The sequence below is a fragment of the Fusarium fujikuroi genome, chromosome FFUJ_chr05 (genome assembly GCF_900079805.1).
Source record: "Fusarium fujikuroi IMI 58289 draft genome, chromosome FFUJ_chr05".
Lineage (NCBI taxonomy): Eukaryota > Fungi > Ascomycota > Sordariomycetes > Hypocreales > Nectriaceae > Fusarium > Fusarium fujikuroi.
In genome coordinates this window covers 3,812,296-3,833,008 of record NC_036626.1, presented here as the reverse complement: position 1 = coordinate 3,833,008, position 20,713 = coordinate 3,812,296, and the positions used below count along the sequence as shown (strand labels likewise).

The 20,713-nt window shown below is 50.6% G+C and overlaps 6 protein-coding genes; 3 read left to right on the top strand and 3 right to left on the bottom strand.

Annotated features, from left to right (window-relative positions):
* Nucleotides 1-144: 144 nt before the first annotated feature.
* Nucleotides 145-2,437, bottom strand: FFUJ_07953 (related to 6-hydroxy-D-nicotine oxidase; the record flags this gene model as incomplete). XM_023578264.1 has 5 exons in its annotated part: nt 145-1,036; nt 1,122-1,530; nt 1,584-2,032; nt 2,117-2,199; nt 2,339-2,437. The coding sequence occupies 5 exons, from the start codon at nt 2,435-2,437 to the stop codon at nt 145-147; spliced, it is 1,932 nt and encodes a 643-aa protein (XP_023431099.1).
* A 1,997-nt stretch (nt 2,438-4,434) lies between these two features.
* On the bottom strand, nt 4,435-6,402 carry FFUJ_07952 (related to calcium-independent phospholipase A2; the record flags this gene model as incomplete). XM_023578263.1 has 3 exons in its annotated part: nt 4,435-5,653; nt 5,711-6,278; nt 6,336-6,402. The coding sequence occupies 3 exons, from the start codon at nt 6,400-6,402 to the stop codon at nt 4,435-4,437; spliced, it is 1,854 nt and encodes a 617-aa protein (XP_023431098.1).
* A 4,330-nt stretch (nt 6,403-10,732) lies between these two features.
* On the top strand, nt 10,733-13,390 carry FFUJ_07951 (uncharacterized protein; the record flags this gene model as incomplete). XM_023578261.1 has 3 exons in its annotated part: nt 10,733-10,825; nt 10,882-11,270; nt 11,329-13,390. The coding sequence occupies 3 exons, from the start codon at nt 10,733-10,735 to the stop codon at nt 13,388-13,390; spliced, it is 2,544 nt and encodes an 847-aa protein (XP_023431097.1).
* A 681-nt stretch (nt 13,391-14,071) lies between these two features.
* Nucleotides 14,072-15,253, top strand: FFUJ_07950 (uncharacterized protein; the record flags this gene model as incomplete). XM_023578260.1 has 2 exons in its annotated part: nt 14,072-14,513; nt 14,562-15,253. The coding sequence occupies 2 exons, from the start codon at nt 14,072-14,074 to the stop codon at nt 15,251-15,253; spliced, it is 1,134 nt and encodes a 377-aa protein (XP_023431096.1).
* Nucleotides 15,254-15,669: 416 nt separating this feature from the next.
* FFUJ_07949 (related to metaphase-anaphase transition protein (Mlo2)) lies at nt 15,670-17,430 on the bottom strand (the record flags this gene model as incomplete). XM_023578259.1 has 3 exons in its annotated part: nt 15,670-17,145; nt 17,201-17,255; nt 17,306-17,430. The coding sequence occupies 3 exons, from the start codon at nt 17,428-17,430 to the stop codon at nt 15,670-15,672; spliced, it is 1,656 nt and encodes a 551-aa protein (XP_023431095.1).
* Nucleotides 17,431-18,194: 764 nt separating this feature from the next.
* Nucleotides 18,195-20,692, top strand: FFUJ_07948 (probable DNA replication licensing factor (nimQ); the record flags this gene model as incomplete). XM_023578258.1 has 2 exons in its annotated part: nt 18,195-20,387; nt 20,441-20,692. The coding sequence occupies 2 exons, from the start codon at nt 18,195-18,197 to the stop codon at nt 20,690-20,692; spliced, it is 2,445 nt and encodes an 814-aa protein (XP_023431094.1).
* Nucleotides 20,693-20,713: the final 21 nt, after the last annotated feature.

Genomic DNA, 20,713 nt, shown 5'->3' with positions numbered 1-20,713 from the left:
GTCTCAAAATTGTTCCCAGTTGAGACATGTCGTCATTGAACATCTAAACGGATATGATCTCCGCGTTCAGAGACAATTCATTGCTCGTATCTGCATGTGACCGAAGACGGAGCTTTGTACTTTTCAGAGCCGAGGCCTGCGTATTTAAATATCTTCTGATGATTCCACATCAGCTGGTATATCGACAGGTGGTAATGCGCCTATCATCCCAAAGCCATATTTGTCCACCACTTTCTCTCCTCCCATAAGGTCATTTGTATGATCTTGTCCTCCTGCCAGCCATCTTTGCAGTCTGAAGGCTGTTTTCGCTATATGATTGAAGACGTCCCAGTTCTCCATCCCGATAGACATCATTGTAGACATGGTCAAGGTCTTGATGAGGCGGCCAGGACCAATTTTGTGACAATTTGTTACAAGGGCAATCATGACCCATGCGAAGATACCGAGGACTGATTTCCAAGTTGCCAGACCGGAATGCCAAACTGATAGCCAGATCGCTTGAATGTCTTCTTCAGAACAAGCAGAGCTGATTGGGGAACGATTAAGGATTGCTTGGCAGTAGATCAAGGCCACTTTGCGGATGACGCGATACATGATGTCTGGAAGTAGGGAGGGTGATGAAGACTTGTCACTTCTAAGTGATCCCGCAGAGCTGCCTGGGCTCTCGACCGAGCTTGCTCGAGATGACTGGGAAGGTCTTGGAGATTGAAGAGATGGTGTGTCCTCCGGCAAATCCAGGATCCTCTTGTGAAACCACTGAGCCGTTGAGAGAACCCTTTGGACGTGTTCAGAACTTGGATTTCTCGGTAAAGCTAGAACTGCTGAGAATAAGCCCCTCATGTCATCGAGTATTTGAGCAGTGCTTGGGTGTAATTGTAGAGAATTTGAACATTCTTTGAAGGATTGCCAATTGCTAATAAAGGGGGTGTTGAAGGCCGTGTTGAAAGGCATGGATCGAGAATCCCGGAACTCAAAGCCGGGATGCCCATACATGGAGGGCTTGATCTCATGTGCGAGCGCCATGACGATGTCGTGACTGTACCACGTCAGATTCTTGTGCGATGAAGGTCAAGGCACCGCAGCTGCAACATTCTATTGGCAACTTCTGTGCAACAACTTACATGAGAACCATCTTGGCCAAGTAACCACGCAAACCGAGCTGTGACAGTCCACCTCTCAGGTTGATCATCCCTCGGAGACCACTAAGGTGTGCTTTTAAATCATGTGTAGCGCCCCAGTACCAAGAGTCCGCAATCATCTGGACAACACCAAGAACTAAAGTATCGCTCGTCTGTGCTTGCTGATCCGTGAGCTGAGAATTCAGCATCCGATAAACCTGGTGCTTGTGTGCGTATTGTAAAGCCTTGGAAAAATGACGAGTTTCGGACAGCCAGCATGACGATGTAAATAAGACGATTTGCAGAAGGAGAGGATCTTGCAATGTGCAGGGAATCCAGAAGTTCATGAACTCGTTGGCAGGGTCTGGATTGCCGTCTACTGCGCATTTGAAGCGTGAGAGTAATTGCAAGTCTAGACCACAGGCATTAGTGAACAAGTAGACAGAAATGATAAACGCGACTTACGAATGCGTACTAACTCCTTGTTTAACTTGGTAGGTTTCATAGGAAGATACTCTAGCTGCACTGCAGAGCCATCAACTGGCGGAAGGATATTGTATCGCTCATCGTGATCTTGAGACCCCAAGATCTCTGTGACACGTTCCTTGGAATAATTGAGTTTGGCTTTTATGGTGCTCTTTTCCGTGATGATCCGGACAGACTGAGCTATCGTGTCGTCGTCGTCACCATTTGCTGATGAATGAATCTTGTAAGGTAACCAGAGATCAGTTCGTGGTTGTGTAGCTGAAGTGGCGACGGATGTGCTAGGACTAGTTGCCGAGGAAGATGGTGATTTTTCATCCTCGAGATAATAGAGAGCGTCTTGGATGGACGCAGGGTTGAGATGTGAGTAAGGACCTTCTCGTACATCTACCACCAGAGGCGGTTTAGGCCGTGAAGCTATTGGATGATGTCTAGGGCATGTTAGTCGCTGTAGACGAGGTCTCCTGGAAGGGCGATGATGAAGAGTTCACCCACGGTAGTACAGATACACTGACCTTTTGGAAGACTTGACTTCATATATACATTCAGGTGAGGGAAACCGACGAAAGCAATTTGTACATGGTTGACTTTGAGAGCACTATAAGCATTGAGTGTTAGTCGGGTTCTAGCCGGTCGTAGGTAGGTAGTTAGTTGAATATGGCAGTGGCAAACAATTAGGCTGAAAAGACCAAAGATATACCGATTCGATTGACAAGTTGTCAGTGAATAAAACTCACCTTTTGCTTGCGACGACGGCATTCAAGGCACGATGACGTTTGTCGCGGAGCTCGTTGTCGAGGTGCGACTTGCATCGGCGTGGCTCCAAGTACCGGCATCATCGTTCCACCAACAACTCTAGCGATTTCACTATTTTTCCCTCTCCCACTTTGCAATACCCCCAAAAATGCCCAAATCGAGAATGACAGGCGATCTATGTCGGTAATACTCGGTGTCCCCTTGACGTCGCTCAAGCGATTGATTGGCTGAGCACTCCCAAATAAGAACCCGTCAGAGACACTGAGTGAGGTTGTTGGTTCGACGACAGGCCAGGGGTCAACCAGGATTGTAGCGGCGGGTGGTTGTTGGTTCTACTGTAAATCGAAGACGCAAGTTTGTGTGTGCAAACTGCAGGGAGCGAAAAGAAAGAAAGATGGGTGTGTCTGTCTTGTCTTTTTTTTGTTTTTGGGCTTGATGACTGAAATGCCCTGATGTTGTAGGGGTTTAATTGAGAGCCATGTTTGTTCCTCAAAGAGGAACAGAGACAGAGCCAGGGAGAAGACGAGCAGATGGGAATATATCTGATCTCAATTGAAGCGCGAGGCCGAGCGTCCTTCGCCTGTTGACCAAACGCGGCAACGGGCGGCTGTAGGCTGTAGCCTGCGTCCTTCTTCCAAGGCCTGGTCCAGGGAGGGATTGTCTGGTTGCAGCGCAGTATGCGTGTCTCTGGCGCAAAGTTGCGCGGATACAGGGAGTCTCTTCCTGTCGCCTCTTCTCTTGTCTTCTCTTCCTTGGGATATGCGGGTTGTAGATAGAAGGATCCAATATCGATGCAATGTCACCCCCAGCACAGTATCGAAAGAGAAAAATAAAAAAGACCTGGTTTGTTTTCCCCCGTCGTTGAAGATGACAGAAACCCCCAATTCTTCAGAGGCGTTTGACAATATGCCAAGCAAAACCAGAACAAAGAAATGTCGAACCAGGGCCCGCGTGTCTTTCCGTGGGTGCCGATCACAGTGACGATACGCTTGCTTGCTTTTTCTTCTTCCCTCCCTTCTAGCGGATGTGATGGAACAAAGAGAAGAAGTTGCCTGGAAGAGAGAACGAAGCCGTGCTGAAACTGTTATGCACCTCTTGTCTTGGTGATGGCTAATCGTATCGAGTCTCGAACTTGAATTAAAATGCCCTAGCCAGAAACGTTTGCTACAAACTCTCCAATTAAAGACGACGAGCTCAACCTGAATCGAAGGTTAAATCGTGAAGCTATCCTAAACCGGTCAAGCATAGTCGCGAATACCGACGGACGGGGGAATGGAGTCTCATTTTTGGCTCCAAGGCGAGCCTTCAGCTGCCTCGTGGTTAAGACTCGATCAGTCCATTGTCTCAGTTGATGGTTGCTGATAATGAAAAGAGCGAACCGTGCGTTACATCTTAAGAGAACGTATAAGAGTCCTACGACATCCCTTGAAGGAATATTCGTCGTCTCCGTGGACCAGAGGCAAACAGGGATTATTTACGACGTTCTTACCTTCCGTACGATCTATCAAGGCCTAGGCCTCAGCAGGGAACAATCAGTGGGGGGGGGGGGAGGGGGGGGGGGCCGGACCCTTCCGCGAGTCCGTCGTATTGAAGATCTGCTTACCCGCGATCTTAGAGCTCCCAAATCCTCCGAGCCCCAGGCTGATCGAACAATGAGACGGTAAAATTCCAATACATCCCATTTTTCGCTTTAATTAACCTTCATATTTCCGAAGAGAATAGGCAGCCGTTATAAATAAAAAGCTAATTTCCATTATACAAGTACAGCCACTTTGACCAACAGATATATAGTTATTAACCCAGAATCTTTCCATCAATTTCATAGCATCAAGTACATTCAAAGGTTCGCATCCAAGTAAAACCAGGTGGTATCTAGTCGTGAAGAAGCAGAAGCAAAAGAAACAAGAATCATCATCACCGATTCCTCCACCCTCAACGCCAGTCTTATAATCGTTCTAGTTCTCGTTTCATGGATTTTTCGTGGATTCGAGCTCATGGTCAAGCTCGAGACGTCATTTTTCATAGCCAAACTCAAATTGCAAGGATTGTCTCATGACGAAGCGGCATCAAAATATGCTTATCTTCCCCGGTAGTCCGGCTTTCGGGCCATGTTCACAGGCGGGGGCTCGTCATCGTCTAACGGATAAGGAGGCGCGGCTGTAGGCACTCTTCGACCTTGATGCTGCTGGCTCTCGGGGAGAGGCGTCTTGGGGGGCAGCGGCGGCGGTTCAATCCGTGTCGGTGGCGGCGCGGCCATGTTGGGAGGCGGCCTAGGATACTCATCTGGGCTCACAATAGCGATCAAGTCTTGGCCCGACACACCTTCGCGATACTGCGCAGGTGTAGGTGATGATACTGCCAAACGATCCTCTGGGTGTAAAGAGGGAGCGCTGGCGCTAGGACCTCGGGGTCCTAGGGGAGGAGAGTTGGGAACGTTATGCGTTTCTGCGTGCATTCGTTCGTTTGAGGTTCGTGGCGAACCGTTATGGTTGTTGTTGCGGATATGCAAACTATCCGAGCCCGACTCGAACGAAGACCGGCTCGCGGGACTGTGAGGAAGTGGAACAGTAGTTGGAATATCGCCTGCAAGCTCAAATGCCATAGGCATCTCCCATGTGGTTGAAGTTGACTTGACAAGTTCTGGGATTCCTTCCGGAGCTCGTGCATGACGGATCCTGGCTCGGTGAATTTTGGCAAGCTTGGAAGAAATGCCCTGGATCATCCTTTGCTCGGCCTCCCTTGACATATACCGTCGAGTACCAGTGCTGATTTCGCCCAGCCGGTTCCACTCATTCATTCCAAACTCACCAACACCAACTTCCACATTAAGACGGTAGTAGGCGTCAATACTGACATTTCGCCTTCCAAGGTGCTCGCGCATCATGTACTCGTGAATCTTCTCGCAGCCTTCGATCTTGGCGATCAACTTCCTACGCGCGTCGGCAAAATCGCCCAAGAAGCCTTCATACCACATCTGTGAGTTCGAATCGCTGCCCTTAGGCCGTCTGCCAGTACCGACGCTAACAAAAACACCCACTTCGCGACCGGGCCACTCGTTGACCACAGCTTCGTCCAGGGCTTCTGGACTAGGGTTGAAAGTGCCGACACCATCATCGTGAAAAACTGATTGACCAATGGTGATGGGCTTGAAGGCCAATCCGATCGCACAAGTGGCTCGACCAGCCTGCCAAATCTTGCAGTCGAACTCGGGAGGAGGTTCTTTTCGAGAATCGTAGGATCGCAAAAGAGCAGCGGGTGAACCTCGAGGAGAACCCTTATAAACTGCCGTCACCGCACTAGAAGATATGTTAGTGATGCTGTCATGGGTGGAAAGCAATTGAGGTATGACTCACGTTTTGGTGCGGTTTTCTCGATGATCGTATAGGCGCGCATTAGGATCGCCGTATCTTGAGTTATACGCAGGTCGATACGCCATTTGCGAAGCAGGACTGCGAGCGCTAAAGCTAACGGTGCTTGCGTTGCTCTGGTTTCGGCGAGGGGCACCGGCGCTTGAGTACATCGCAGCGTTGAGGGGATTGGTGAGGGGAGAATCTGAGCCATCGTTGCCTTCCCTCTCCTTCACCGTGTGTTCTTGGACAGCGGCCTTGATAGCCTCCTCGAGCTTGCTGGCCTTGAACAAAGTCGATCTATAAGGAATGCCCGCAATAGTCTTGTCGGTCTGGAAAACCATGCGCGTTAGACGAACGTAGAGCTCCTTACACGTCTCGATGTCAAGACGCAGTCGACCCAGCATCAAGGCAATCAGGCCGCCTGTGCCAGTACCGACGATTAGGTCGAAATGATCGCATGGCTTGGGAATTTCGTGTCGCTTGGGAGCGCGGCCTTCGATCTCGACAAAAGTTCGGTGCATAAGCTCCTGGATTATAATAAATATGGAGTAACCGCGGACACCTCCTCCATCTGGCGCGTATTAGCATTGGATCAAATGAAGCAGACGTCATCTTGGCGGGCGCTTACCGAGTGATAGAACTCGAAGAGGCGGACCTTTGGTGGTATCCTTTCTCCTGACTCCGCCGGAGTCCATGGGCGCAGAGGGCGTAGTTGTGTTGCGGCTTGCGCTTCAATCGAGTGAAGAAAGTTGAGATACAGGCGATTTGGGTGTTTGTAAAGGTGTCACTGTCGCGCAAAGCTGTTGGTGAGCTGTAGGTCTTGGCTCTTGTCGCTTATCGAGATCAGGTGGGCGGCTGTGTTCAGAGAGGGTTGAAGCTGATCACGCCGCGTGGGCTAAGATGAGTGGTCTTTGATGTTTTGGAGAAGTTGAAAGCTCACGTCAATATTTGATTGATCTAGGTAGGTACAGTAAGGCAGATTGTGGGCAGCCCAGGCAGTCATAGTCATAGTTCCCAGCAGAGCAGTTCTTGGCTGGCAGTGAGCAACAACCCAAGACTAAAGAGTCGGCACTACGTAACGTAACGCAGGTCGCCCCGCCTCATGGGAAGCCCAGGGCACCTCTCCTCAGCCATTTTTGGATCCATCATCCCTGGAAGCCCTGACGCAACAGTGAGCGGACCTCTCGGATTTGCGCGGGAGCCAGGCTCGTCAGTGGAGGAATCTTGGAAGCCTCTGCTGGGAACAGCGAGATGGTGCCCCTCGACCCCTGTAAATTTCGAGTCTTTGACTGCAGAGGCGACGGGAACTTGCCCAGGCCTGGAAACTCACGCGCCACTTGACATCCTGACAGCGGCTTGTCTTGTGGTTGGACACAGGACATTTCTCCTGGCTACTGCACGTTTAATAGAGGACATGGGGGATGCAGATGATGATCGCTGAATCCCTCTCTGCTCGTCCAGTACGCGTAGAAATCATGAGGTCCAGTTGTCTGGGCTGAAACGATGATACCATATAAACTCTACATCCCGTCCGTCCCATGTGGTTCGCAGACACGAGACGGCTAGAGAGTGGCTGTGTAAGCTTGGCTCTTCTCTTTTCGACCATCCATGCTCTCCCGCCCGTTCACGGGTCCATCGATTGTTCTTGGCGTGTTCCAAAAGCTTTGGCTTTTTTTGCCTCGATGATCTTGGCCTGTGGTTTGTAGAGATGAATCGCCTGCGTTTGATCTACAAAACGAATGAACGGGAATGAGCAGCTCCGTCGGAAAGCCCATATCCCCTCAGTGGCATTTTCCACAAGAAGGGATGGGATTTACAGTCACGGAAATAGAACGACCGAAGTTGGAAATTGTTAGTCCGTTGTGAACTATGATTGGCTGTGTAGATCTCCAGGCTGTGGCTGTGCTCGCCACACTCCCGCAACCGAGCCCTAGGGGGAGAAAACATCAAATCTTGAGAGAAGGTGTCAAAATAAACTCAGTAAATGTCGCCGTAAGCTTAGGCTATATTACCTAAATTCCTTTGTCACTTAGGATCAAGGTTCTGAGTTTTCTTTCCTCCCCTACCGAGCCTCACCCACTTGGCTGTTAGTTGTCGCTATCTTCAGGGTTTCTCATTAGAATCAGGGACGTTAACGATTTCGTCTCCATATTGGGAATGCTGGGTTTCTCGATACCAATTCTTGAAATCTTCATGAGGCAGCCAAGTGATACCCAAGAGAACCACAATTGCCTCCATCGAGTTACATGGAGTACCTGGATTTCTTGGGCTTCGACGGGAATCCACGGATTAGTTGAACGCTACGCCCAATCTTCGGCACACGGCACCAAGGCTGTATCTTTACTTTACACGAGCTCTTGACGAGACGCGCGGTCTTTCTTTTCGTCAGGAACCTTCTGACTGAGATACGAGGATTAAGGATTCAACCTCGTAATCAACCTTGGGGCTCAACAGTTTTGCTGACGAAGTCCGATCAAATGCGCGTTTACTGTACTCGTCAACCTATTGGCGAGGTGTTACTTACAATAGAAGTATATTAATAAAAACTTCGAGCCTTGTGTTCCTCAAGTAAGTATTTGTAACCCCCAAAGATGGAATGGAATGTCAAGAATGCAAACTGATCTGATTACGGTAGAATGAGGAGATACAATGTCTCCGCTTACTGCAGCAGGCTCTGGATTCCCTCCCAGTCTACCAGCCTCCACTTACACCCACCTGAATCTATTTCAGAGCCCTACAGAGTATCAACTGAAGCTGTCAGCATCCTTCCACTTTCATTATACCAGTTGGTACAATTATATTCGAAAGGAAGTGAAGGATGCATCGCGCATTCGGTGATATAGATGGTTGCTTCGCTATTCTCTACTACCTAATCTTAGACGATGTTTAGACGAAACCTCCTCCACATGCAACTTGAGCAGTTGAGTTTTGCCGAACTCAACAGGGATATGTGCTGCATCTCAAACAATAGGATTGTTTGGATGCGTCAGCCCTGCCCACACCGAGGCTCTGCTTTTGTGGTTGCTATCTGCAGACGTACCTCAGGATGCTAGGCTGCGAGGCAAGTGATTCTTATCACTTATGCAGCTCAATGGCCTTATATGTGAGCGACCAATCCATTGAGTTTCAAGACATCTACTATCTACGCTGGAGGCTTCGGGTTGCATGATCCCGTGCCAGAGAGCATAATGCGGCAAGCTCAAGGTCTACAACGACTGGCGACACAGGCTGTGCTTCTGCACACTCAGTGTTACCGTCGTGCATGCTTAGGACAAGGTTGCCGAGCGGCCCTCTCGCCGTCTGCTGCATTCATTCGTTGGAGACCCGGCTGTTTCGTGTCCTGTTCTCCTACTCGTCCTCCACGGCGCAGCAAGCTGTTGCTGGCTGTCCACAGCCGTGTTGACAAGTCGACACGGCTCGTCCGGGGCTTGAGTTGGGTGCGCCATTTCTCCACCCCGAGAGCTCATTGCTGCAATACTTTCGATTTGGTTATGCCATGGTGACATTAAAGTATGAATCGAATGATAACCGAGGACGATAGCAAGTGTTTGGGTGTAGACGATTGAGGGGGGCTTGCGCCGTTGAAACTCTGAAAGCTGATCAGCTTGAGCTAAAACGCTGCAACTGCAAAACACATCTCAGGGTCTCAACAAGCGGCCCACAAAGGACAGACCCCAAACCAGCCTCGGTGCTCTTGGTCTCGTCGTAGTTAGCGTTCAGGCGGACTGGGATAAATTCACACACTGTAGTACCTCGACGCAGGTGAGATAAGTAAAGTAAGTCAGGTAATGAGGGTGTTGTCAGTAGAGGCCGTTATCAGAGTTTGGAGAGTGAAGTCAACTGAATGAGAGTGATTCACTAACAAAAAAAAATACTCCAGATTTGACTCGACCGTCCCCAATGTGTCAATCTTATCGCAGCCCACCCGGCGTCTCAGTGAATCTGTAGCGTGTAGTGAGAATAGAGGGGGATGGGGCATGAGGCTCGGATTGGCTGGGGGAGTTGTTCAAAGTTGTGTGAGAACTTTAGCTGTGCTGGCCATGGATGATTTGTGCAGGTCAAGCTCAAGGTACTATAGGTAAGGCGCTGGAAATAATGCTGATCTAGGCTTTTCCTCTCCTGCCTCCTCCTCCTTCTTTTATCAGCTGAGAACTTTTGTGAAGCCTTCCATCTTCGGTTCTATTCGCCAAACCCCCTCAGTTCAACATTCAACCCCTCCATGGTAGTTCCAGCTACCTTTTTTCTTCTCTTCTCACAGGAGCTGCTGAGACAGACAGCTGAGTTTGCTGCTGAGCGAAGTAAAGGTGAAATAACCTGATACTGGGGAAATTGTTCAGAAGTGAGTACATGATCAGACAATCAATCAGTATGCTCTTGTTGCTCGTACAAGGCGAAACAGCCCCATCTTACCCAGCTCTCGCTGAGGTGCACGCGTTGACTTGACCTTGCTCTTGGCGAGTGAGAGGCTGACGAAGTGGAGGCGGAGGCCGCCACTTTCAGTTTGGCTCTCCTCTTCTGTGGCATTTCTGCTCGGCTAATAGCCAATGAAGAACCGCTAGCACCAACTGTACCCATCTTCCATGACCTGGGTCTAGGTCGGCCACGATAGCCTCGCCGAGCCAGCCTCACCTGTTTCTCTCTGCCATTTTCTTCTTCTTTTACCTCTTGCGACTTGGGGGGTATCTCTTTGCTCCTGGACGCGCTTTGACTTTCCACATTTTTGTAGCCATTGGCCTCTACCTTGTCCCTCCTTCTGACCTCATCAGCCGAGACTTTGTTCGCACATCGTTCGATTTCGACTTCAATTCCCCTCGCCTGCCCGTATATTTTTGTTTCGCCGTCTCTATTCACTTCTCTTCGACGTCAATTATACCGAAACTGCGACGATATTGACTCTTAACCACCGACTAGGTAGCAGGAAATTTCGTGCTCGATCCCGTGGCCGATTCGTCCTCGATTGATCAATGACCTCCTCCGGCTTAACCTGCTGACGACTGCATCTACATCGACTCACAGCCTTGCCCGATGGAACCTTCGAGTAAAAAGCGAAAGCTGGCCCCTAAGGTCAACACGACTCCCAGCAAGCCGCCGCCGCCAACACAATTCCCTCACGAATCGGTCAGCCTTGTTTTCCAGCTTTCCGCGTGTCCTTGCTAACCCAGGCTCGGATATAGCCCCAGCAACATTATCCAGCTCAGGAGGTCGCAGCTCCTCTTTCCGAAAGACATGATTTTGAGTCTTTTGCGCGGCATCTACAGGATGCTGCTATGCTGATCCAGAGACAGACCGAACGTCACCCATACACTGACGTTTCTGTGTTACTATTAAGGTGGGAAGAAGACAAGTCTGTTGATGAAGACCTGGCTGCACTCGAGCAAGTGTTCCAGAAGCACTACAAATACCGAACTGAGCGATGGCATATTCCCACGGTACCGAACCCTAGCATAAAGCTCGGAGTTCAGATTGCTTCTTTTCTCGAAAATGCAAGAGCCAATCATCTGCTCATTATCTACTATGCTGGCCAGGGCTACGTAAGCTCTGATGGCCAGCTTTTCTGGGCTTGGTGAGTCGAACATTTCTCAAATGTCCTCTTCCTCCTGCCTCTGACAGCCTTCACATAGTAATGCACGAGAAGATGCTGCAAAACTCAAGTGGGATGGCGTCCGTTGCCTGTTCGAGGATGCCCAGTCCGATATCCTCTTGTTGCTGGACACATGTGCGTTACCGGATCCTCCCATGGCCGGTAGTCACGGCGTGAAGCAAGCCATAGCAGCCTGCACATCCGACCGTAGCCCAGACAGTACAGAACGCTCCTTTACGTCAAATTTGGTTGAGGCTTTACAGAAGCTCAGTAGCGGGCGTCCCTTTACGACACAGAAGCTCCACGAGGAACTGTTATCGCTGAAGCAGCAACAGCAACTGGTTCAGACTCCTCGGCAAACGAATGGCAGTACCTCGAATACACATTCGTCTCCAAATCATCCGGTTTTTATGCCATTGACACCAGGAAAGGGTCATAGTATTGCTCTTGCGCCAATGCCCTCAAGATCTCGTTCAGAATCACAGAATGGAGTCGACACAGAGGGTCAAGGGAACCGCGAAGAACAGCTCATTGACCCAGAGTCAGTTGTTGACCTTAGGTTTGAAGAGCACCGTGTCCTCGTTTGTACGACTTTTGTTGGTGATGCTAGCCCAGATATGTCCTTTTTCTCCCAATGGCTACAAAGCACGCCTCCCCTGGGCGATAAAATTGCGGTGGAAGGCATGTTCCTTGGACCACCTACGATGCTTCTTATCTCCATGCCCCACTCCATCTGGAACGTGGTACAGCACGACAAAGTTTGTTGTTTCTTGGGATATATAAGCTCTCACAACATGATTCACTTGTATCACAGACTTGTAGGTTCTTCTGGTATTAAGCCTTCTGCAAGAGAAGTCGAAGATGGCCGAATTCTTCTGGAGGCAAGGGACCACGCATATGGGACACCCGCACGTGTTCGACGAGACGAGGGTCACGATATTTCTTTCCATTCCCCGGCCGTGAGGGAAACTCCCAACTCCGTAGAACGAAACGAGCATCTTCCACAAACAAGTCCTTCAGCCCCATCGTATGCGAACCCGGCAGGTGGACATGGCAAACCCAAAGACGAAGTGGAGGACTCTGCGGAGATGCAGGAAGCTGCTGAACAGTTGAAGGCCTTGAGCCATGTGCGGCATCGCAGCGACGAGACCCAAAATATCAACAGGCCGCGCACGATCCTTCCTGACGGGATGCCTGACATAAGGCCAGATGGCGAGACTGAGGAGCATGGTAACGATGATCCTTTGGCAACACTTCGCAATGCCAACGCGGCAGCCAAGCCGCCACGACGGTCCCTCCCCAAGCAGGACACTCGCTGCAACCATTGCAGTCACGCCCCTTTTAAGGACTCGTCTTCGTTGAGGAAACACATTGCTGCGGCCCATACCAGGCCGTTCCCATGTGCGTTTTCATTCGCTGGATGTACCAGCACTTTTGGATCCAAGAACGAATGGAAACGACATATTGCATCTCAACATCTGTGTTTGCAGTACTATCGTTGTTCATCCTGCCCTCAGAGCACGGCCGAGGGCAAGGGCAACGAGTTCAACCGCAAAGATCTGTTCACCCAACACTTGCGACGCATGCATGCACCCTTCCAGATCAAGAGAGCGATTGCTAAGGGTGATAGTAAACTCCAATCTGAGTGGGATACGCATGTGAAGGACATGCAAGTGTCGTGCCTTGTTCAGCGTCGCCTACCACCTCAGCGCTCAGCATGCCCGAAGCAAGGCTGCCAGAGCGTCTTCGAAGGCCCATCGTCCTGGGACGAGTGGACCGAGCATGTCGGTCGGCACATGGAGAAGGGCGAAGGTGGCAGGCTTGGAGTGGATGGCCTTCTGGCCCAGTGGGCACTGGATGAGGGCATCATCGAGCGCAAGCCTGATGGCGAGTACCGGTTGTCGGCAAGCAACGGTATGGGAAGCGGCGGAGCTACTGGGGGTACGAGTGGCAGCAGCACAGCTGTTCCCCCTGTCTTTGAACAGAAAGAGTCGACTATGACATCAACATCGACAATTGAACCCTCACAGCCGGCGGAAGAATCCCTGATCATGGACACAAAGCCTTCAGAAGACAGGATGGAGGTTGACACTCCAGAGTGAAAGAAGAAATTTGGCGCTTGGTGACTGACTACAGGACCCATGTTACGAATCAGTGTAATGCACTCAACGATATGACGAAACGAAGTAAATGACCTGAGATTTTATACAGCTTTCCTTTCTTATAGTAGTGACAGTCGCTACCTTACTCAGCAGTCACTCGCTTAGATGACTTCTCATAAAGACTACCCTGACGGGACGGATTGAGTTCAATCCGACTGGAGTTATGAGAAATGTAAAAGGATACAAAAAGTCAATGATCAAAATAAGAGACAATCAAATGAGCTTGCTAGTATAAGTGATCCATCTTTTGTATTGTACAGGTTTAGCTTGTTCCTGAATATAAGTATCTATGTTAAGAGATATGACCAATTGGAGTTTGTCTGGAAGTGCTAAATAATTAGCAAGCTTCATTGAACCATTACTTCTATCAGAACTACGGAGTAAAGATCTTTCTATGAGCATTTTGTTCAGGGGATTTCTTCAATCGTTGTCAATCAAGGCCCACCAACATCGGTAAAATAATTTTGCGCCCCTCCGAGTGCTGGTGAAGTGTCGCAACACTGAGGGGGGGAACCGCTAGGCTATACCAAATCAAGCACCCAGCTCCATCCACAAACAAGGCTAAGACAACCAACACCATCCTCCAACCGCTCGAGGCCCAGGTTCCCGAGTGGACAAGACATGAGCTTTCAAGCGCCTCCAAGCCCAAGCCCCCACGACCCATCACTATCCTCACCTTCTTCTCCCGCGCCTGCGCCATCTCCAACATCCACGGCGCGTCACTACCAGCAGCAGCAACAACAACAACAACAACAACAACAGTACCAACAGCAGCAGTACTCCCCGCAGCCGCAACATCAGTGGCAGCAGCAGCAGATCGCTATGATGAATGGTATGAATGGGACGAACATGGCTGCCGGGATGCCTGTTCCTACACCTGCGGGCCACCAAGCTGAACTTAACTACATCTATGGTATGGTTGAGGAGCTCAGCCGCCAACTTGCAGAGAACCGAAGGGTTACAGAGGATATTGTCAATGGGTTGGGAAGAGTGAGGAACAGGGCGAGGGCACAGGGGGTTAACAATTCACAAGTTATTGAAAATGCTGCCGATGATATAAATGGTATGTCTTCTATCTTACACTCACTGAACCACAGCTAACCTATCCCAGGCCAAGAACAAAACATCGACGCTCTCGTATCCCTCCTCACAGAATCTCTCGAAAAGGCAAAGTTCAGCCGTGACTCCAATGCCAAACTCCTCTCGCAATACGCCAACGCCATGGCAAACCTCCTTCGACAATTCCACGAATACAAGACAAAGCACGTCAGCGACGTAGCCGCCTGGCACCGCTCCTACCGCAAGCAACTCGCCGACGCACGCGACGAGAACGCCCGTCTTCGCGAACAAATCTGGCAGATGCAAGCGCACGCAGGTCGCGCGAACGAGAGCCTTCGCGAGTACCGGCGCAAGTACGACGAAGACGAAGGGCGCTGGAACAAACTCGTTGATGAGAAAGCGCATCGTCAGGAGTTGCGATTCTGGAAGCGCATGGCTATGCCTGAACTCGACGATGATGATCCTTACTGGAGTGACGATGATGATATTATCGACCCTGCTGAAAAGCAAAGGTTGCATGAACTGGACCTCAAGGCGGCGCAGGAGCAGTTGGACAGTCAGGCAGAGGATAGTGATGGACAAGGTCCGCCGCCTCAGCTGCCTCTACCGGGTATGGGTATCGGGATGGGCATGATGGGAGGTATTCCGATGCAAAGGGAAGATTCTGGGGCTTCGCATGGTGTACCTGCGTTGCCACCTCGGCCGTCGAGCGCGGCGTCAAGTACAGGGTCGACGGGACAGTAGGGGGAGTGTTTGAAGGGCAGGGAGACGACTTGAAAAATGGGACTGTTTTGATTTAGCGATACCCAAGACATGAATGGATATGTACTATAGGAATAAATGGATTTTATGTGTTAAGAAACATGCTATTGCTCAGTTCCTCAAGCATCAGGAGCCACGAAGAATGAAGCAGTAGCTTGCCTAGCCAATTCAGTGTTTATGATGATGAATGGAAGCCATCAAGAGAAAAACTGATCAAGAATTGTATGAAGTATCGTCTTGCACTATCTTGTATCCCCATTTCCGGTATCAAACTATGGCATGCCGCCTTTACTGTACACTACTCTTACACCAAACAACCCAACCGTGTATCTAGTCCGGTCAACTCCCCGCTCACCCTTATAGCATCGATTTCATGTTCATGTCTCACATTTTAATGATTAATAACCACTTTGCTCCTTTCGCGAACCTCCATCGCCACTACCACCACCCTCACCATCCTTGGCTCCAGCAGCTGCCTCCTGAATACCCTGCTCATCACCTCGAAGCTTGGCAAAATATGCTTTGATATCCTCAGCGCCAATGGCTTGTCCGCTCTCGGCAAACTGCTGAAAGAATGGCTTGAGTCGTTCCTTGAGGTGGTTGTAAGCCATGACACCCTCGATGGCTCGTACGCGGTCGACATTGCGAAGTGCGCTCTCACCACGCTCAAGGAGACTGCCACTGCCGTGAGAACCACCGCCATTGCCGCCTGCTTGGGAGCCATCGTCGGACAGGGGTGGTTCGTAGACTTCTTCCTCTTCGAGGAGCTGAGGGTGGGGGTTGAGGTTGGGATAGCAGGATGAGCAGCGGCAGAATGCTTCGCGAAAGTCTTCCTTCATGAAGAGCGAGAACTGTCCCTGAAGGGCAGGGGGAAGATTCTTCAGTTTGCAGGGGACCGTATCGGTGAATGACGTCTCTGCGGGCTTCGAATTTTCGGATAGGGACTCGCTCTTGACACGCTTAACTTCTGTAGACTCCTCGGTATCATCTTCGGCCTTGCGCTTTCGCGAGTCTGATGCGGACCCGTCTGTAGGTGCTTGCTCAGTAGCAGTAGAAGATTCCTCTTTGACCGAGGGTGCCTCAGCTTTTGCTTCTGAGTCGGCCTGGTTGACAAAGACTGCGGGAAGAAAGCCCGAAGTACCAGCGTAGCGCTTGATCCAGGGATGCGCATCGACACACTTGTAGCATAGGAAGGCCTCGAAGGCATCCTCCTCTGGAAATCCTGGGGGCATGGGGACATCTTCATCCTCTTCCTCTTCCTCGGCAGTAGGCTGGGCAGTACCGTTCGTCTCCCCAGACTTCTCGGCCGGATTCTGCTGCTCTTCGTTACCCTCGGTGATCGTCGTCAACTTGGCTTCGTCAGCATTCTCTTTAGCTGCCTTCTTAGGCTTCTCCATCTTCTCGAACCAGTTAGGCCCCATGCCAACAAGACAACCTGGATGATACCAGTCTTCGCCGCATCCACCTGTTTCAGTAGTTCCCAGACCAAGACACTGGAACATTGTGCCCTTCTGTTGGAACGGATCATAGTCGCACTCGCAGCCGCAGAATCTATTGCGGAAGTTGTGATTGTACTTATTGTTCACATCGGGCTCCTCGGAGTGAACCCCACCTCGAGTGTTGGTGGCCTCGTTCAGGCGGAGAGTACATGGGCTTGTCGATGGGATGCGCTTGGTACCGCAGTCGCATGTGAAGTTGCGCTTCTGGAAAATCTCGACGAGTGTATGTTCGCCGTGACATTGGATAGAACAAGCATAGCAGACACCTGCGGGGGTCCAGTCGTCGCCTTCTTTCGCTGGTGGGGGGTTGCAGGTCAGGCAAGCAAAGACAGCTTGTCGCAGAGGCCCGAGAATTTTGGTACATGTATCAATGCTCTACAGAATCGTAAGTCAATGCCGCAACCGGAAGAAGAGTGGAGTGGAAACAAACGTAAGGAAGTGCCTCGCGGGCATCGGCTTCAAGAGCTTCTTGAGATCGAATAAACCTAGTTGGTGTTAGAGAGCTACTACATGTTCAGAGAAACTGGCATCCTACTCGGCAGCTGTTTGCGATGTCTCGGAAGTTTGCGACTTTCCAGAAAAGCTATCCTTGCGTTCTCGAGATTGTTGTTGAGGCGCATCTTGCGCGGGCGCAGAGGCCGAGGGGGCGTCTGCAGACATGAGTGCGATTGATGAGATCAGAGAGAGGCTGTCGAATATTGAAGATAAATGTGGAAAAGAAAGAAACAGATGAAAGATGACTGTCAAAAGATCGGATGACAGATTTGTCAGAATTGATGGGTGATGCAAGGTTTGATACTTGTACAAGTACAAGATGAGGAGAAGGGTCAGTTAAGGTCCTACCTTATCGACAGTGCGACAGTTCCTTAACTACAGCTCGAGTTGGAGGTTGCGAAGCTCGTAGGGTGCTATAATAACGCGGGCATCTATAGGGGAGCTTGTTGTAAGGTTTAGGCCAAGTAATTCTGTCAGCAGAGGCAAACCACTTTACGCGTGGCACGTCAGTACCAATCAATTAACGCGTCGAGCCGCGCCTTGATACGCGAAATTACCCCCTGTCAACTCCACCCACTTTCATGCTGTTGTTTCCCTTCCAACCATGACCACGAATTGAGCCCCTCAATCTTGACACTTTCAGTTCAAACCAAACTTTTGGTCTCCAGAATTACTCAGATACTCTATCACGATATCACCAACTCTCGATATCTTTGAAGAGTTGCAATCATGAGGTTTGTCTCTCCAGGGTGTTCTTCACCATCATTTAAGCAAAAGAAAATTAGCTAACAGCCACTTGAAGTTCCCCGCTACACCCTTCTTCGGCTCGTCCGAACAGAAAGCGATCGAGAACAGGAGGAAGCGATGGCCCTTCACCAGCAGGCTTCGGCTCAAGCCCTATGCCTTCTTCGCCCCCTGCCGAGTTCAACATGGCGCACGGTGTCGAGGACGACGATGACATCGAAGAAGAGGCCCAGATCCAAGACGATATCGATGAGCTAGACGAAATGGCAGAAGACGACGTTGATCTGTTCCGTGAAGGCTACGAGGCCGATTACCAAGAACGAGAGAATGACATGTACGAAGGCATTGGCATTGACGACGAGGGCGATTATGACGAGATGAACCTTGCCGATCGACGTCGGCTAGAAGCTCAGCTCAATCGAAGAGATCAGGCAGTCAGACGGGAAATTCCCAATATCTATCTCGATGGCGATGAAGATGATGGCGACATTGATCTCACAGCCCAGCCCCGACGTCGCCGTCACCATTACGATGAAGATCCCGACGATTTCATGGACACCGACATCATGGCCGAGGAACTCTCCCTCGAAGCACTTGCTGATGTAAAGGCTACCAACGTCACCGAGTGGGTGTCGCAACCCTCAGTCCAGCGAACCATCAGACGCGAGTTCAAAGCTTTCCTCACATCCTACACCGACAGCTCTGGTTCATCCGTCTACGGTAACCGAATCCGAACACTCGGTGAGATCAACGCCGAGTCTCTTGAGGTCTCATACGAACACCTCTCCGAAAGCAAGGCCATTCTGGCTTACTTCTTGGCCAATGCGCCTCAAGAGATGATCAAGTTGTTCGACGAGGTTGCCATGGACGTCGTTCTGCTTCACTACCCCGATTACGAGCGCATTCACGCCGAGATCCACGTTCGTATCTTCGATCTGCCTGTGCACTACACACTACGACAACTCCGCCAGTCTCACCTCAACTGCCTTGTTCGAGTCAGCGGTGTCGTTACCCGACGATCGGGTGTCTTTCCTCAGCTCAAGTACGTCAAGTTCGACTGCAGCAAGTGCGGTGTTACTCTCGGACCTTTCCAACAAGAGTCAAACGTCGAAGTCAAGATCACATTCTGCCAAAGCTGCCAGTCGAGAGGCCCCTTCACTCTCAACTCGGAGAAAACTGTCTACCGAAACTACCAAAAACTCACCCTCCAAGAATCTCCTGGAACAGTACCCGCTGGTCGATTGCCACGATCGCGCGAGGTTATTCTTCTCTGGGATCTGATCGACAAGGCAAAGCCTGGTGAGGAGATTGAAGTGACTGGAATCTACCGCAACAACTATGATGCTCAGCTCAACAACCGCAACGGCTTCCCTGTGTTTGCTACTATCCTCGAAGCAAACAATGTTGTCAAGTCTCATGACCAGCTGGCTGGTTTCCGAATGACTGAAGAGGATGAGCACACAATCCGCAAGTTGTCTCGCGACCCCAATATTGTGGACAAGATTATCAACTCGATAGCACCTAGTATCTACGGCCATACTGACATCAAAACCGCCGTGGCTTTGTCGCTCTTCGGTGGTGTTGCCAAGGTTACCAAGGGTGCTCATCACCTCCGAGGTGACATCAACGTACTCCTCCTTGGTGATCCAGGTACAGCCAAGTCCCAGGTTCTCAAGTATGCTGAGAAGACAGCTCACCGAGCTGTGTTTGCTACAGGTCAAGGTGCCAGTGCTGTCGGTTTGACGGCCAGTGTCCGAAGAGATCCTCTCACCAGTGAATGGACTCTGGAAGGTGGTGCTCTGGTGTTGGCTGACCGTGGAACTTGTCTCATTGACGAGTTTGACAAGATGAACGACCAAGATCGAACATCTATCCACGAAGCAATGGAACAGCAGACCATCTCCATCTCCAAAGCCGGTATTGTCACCACCCTACAAGCTCGGTGTGGTGTCATTGCTGCCGCCAATCCCATCGGTGGACGATACAACTCCACCGCCCCCTTCTCTGCCAATGTTGAGTTGACAGAGCCTATCTTGTCTCGTTTTGATATCCTGTGTGTGGTGCGAGACACCGTTGAGCCCGAGGAGGATGAGCGTCTGGCACGATTCATCGTCGGATCACATAGCCGAAGCCACCCTCTCAGCCAAGCTCAGCAGGACTCGATGGAAGTTGAACATGATACACAAGCTGAGACACAAGCCACGAATGGTGGTCGCAAGGCCGAGGGTGATATTCCCCAGGAGTTGTTAAGAAAGTATATCCTCTACGCGCGCGAGCACTGTTTCCCGAAGCTGTACCATGTCGACGAGGACAAGATTGCGCGACTGTTTGCCGACATGAGACGAGAGTCTCTTGCCACCGGTGCCTACCCCATCACAGTAAGTTCTTCCTACATCATGAAAACCGCGACATCTCAAACTGACAAACTTAGGTGCGACATCTTGAAGCCATCATCCGTATCAGCGAAGCCTTCTGCCGCATGCGCCTCTCAGAATACTGCTCATCACAAGACATGGACCGAGCGATCGCCGTCACAGTGGACAGCTTCGTGGGCAGCCAGAAAGTTAGTTGCAAGAAGGCTCTCGCGAGGGCATTCGCCAAATACACGCTCGCGCGGCCTGGTACTCAGAAGAAGACCGGCGGCAACAGCCAAGCGAGACGGCAGACTGGTGTTGTTGGTTAAAACGGATAGTGCGTCTGTGAT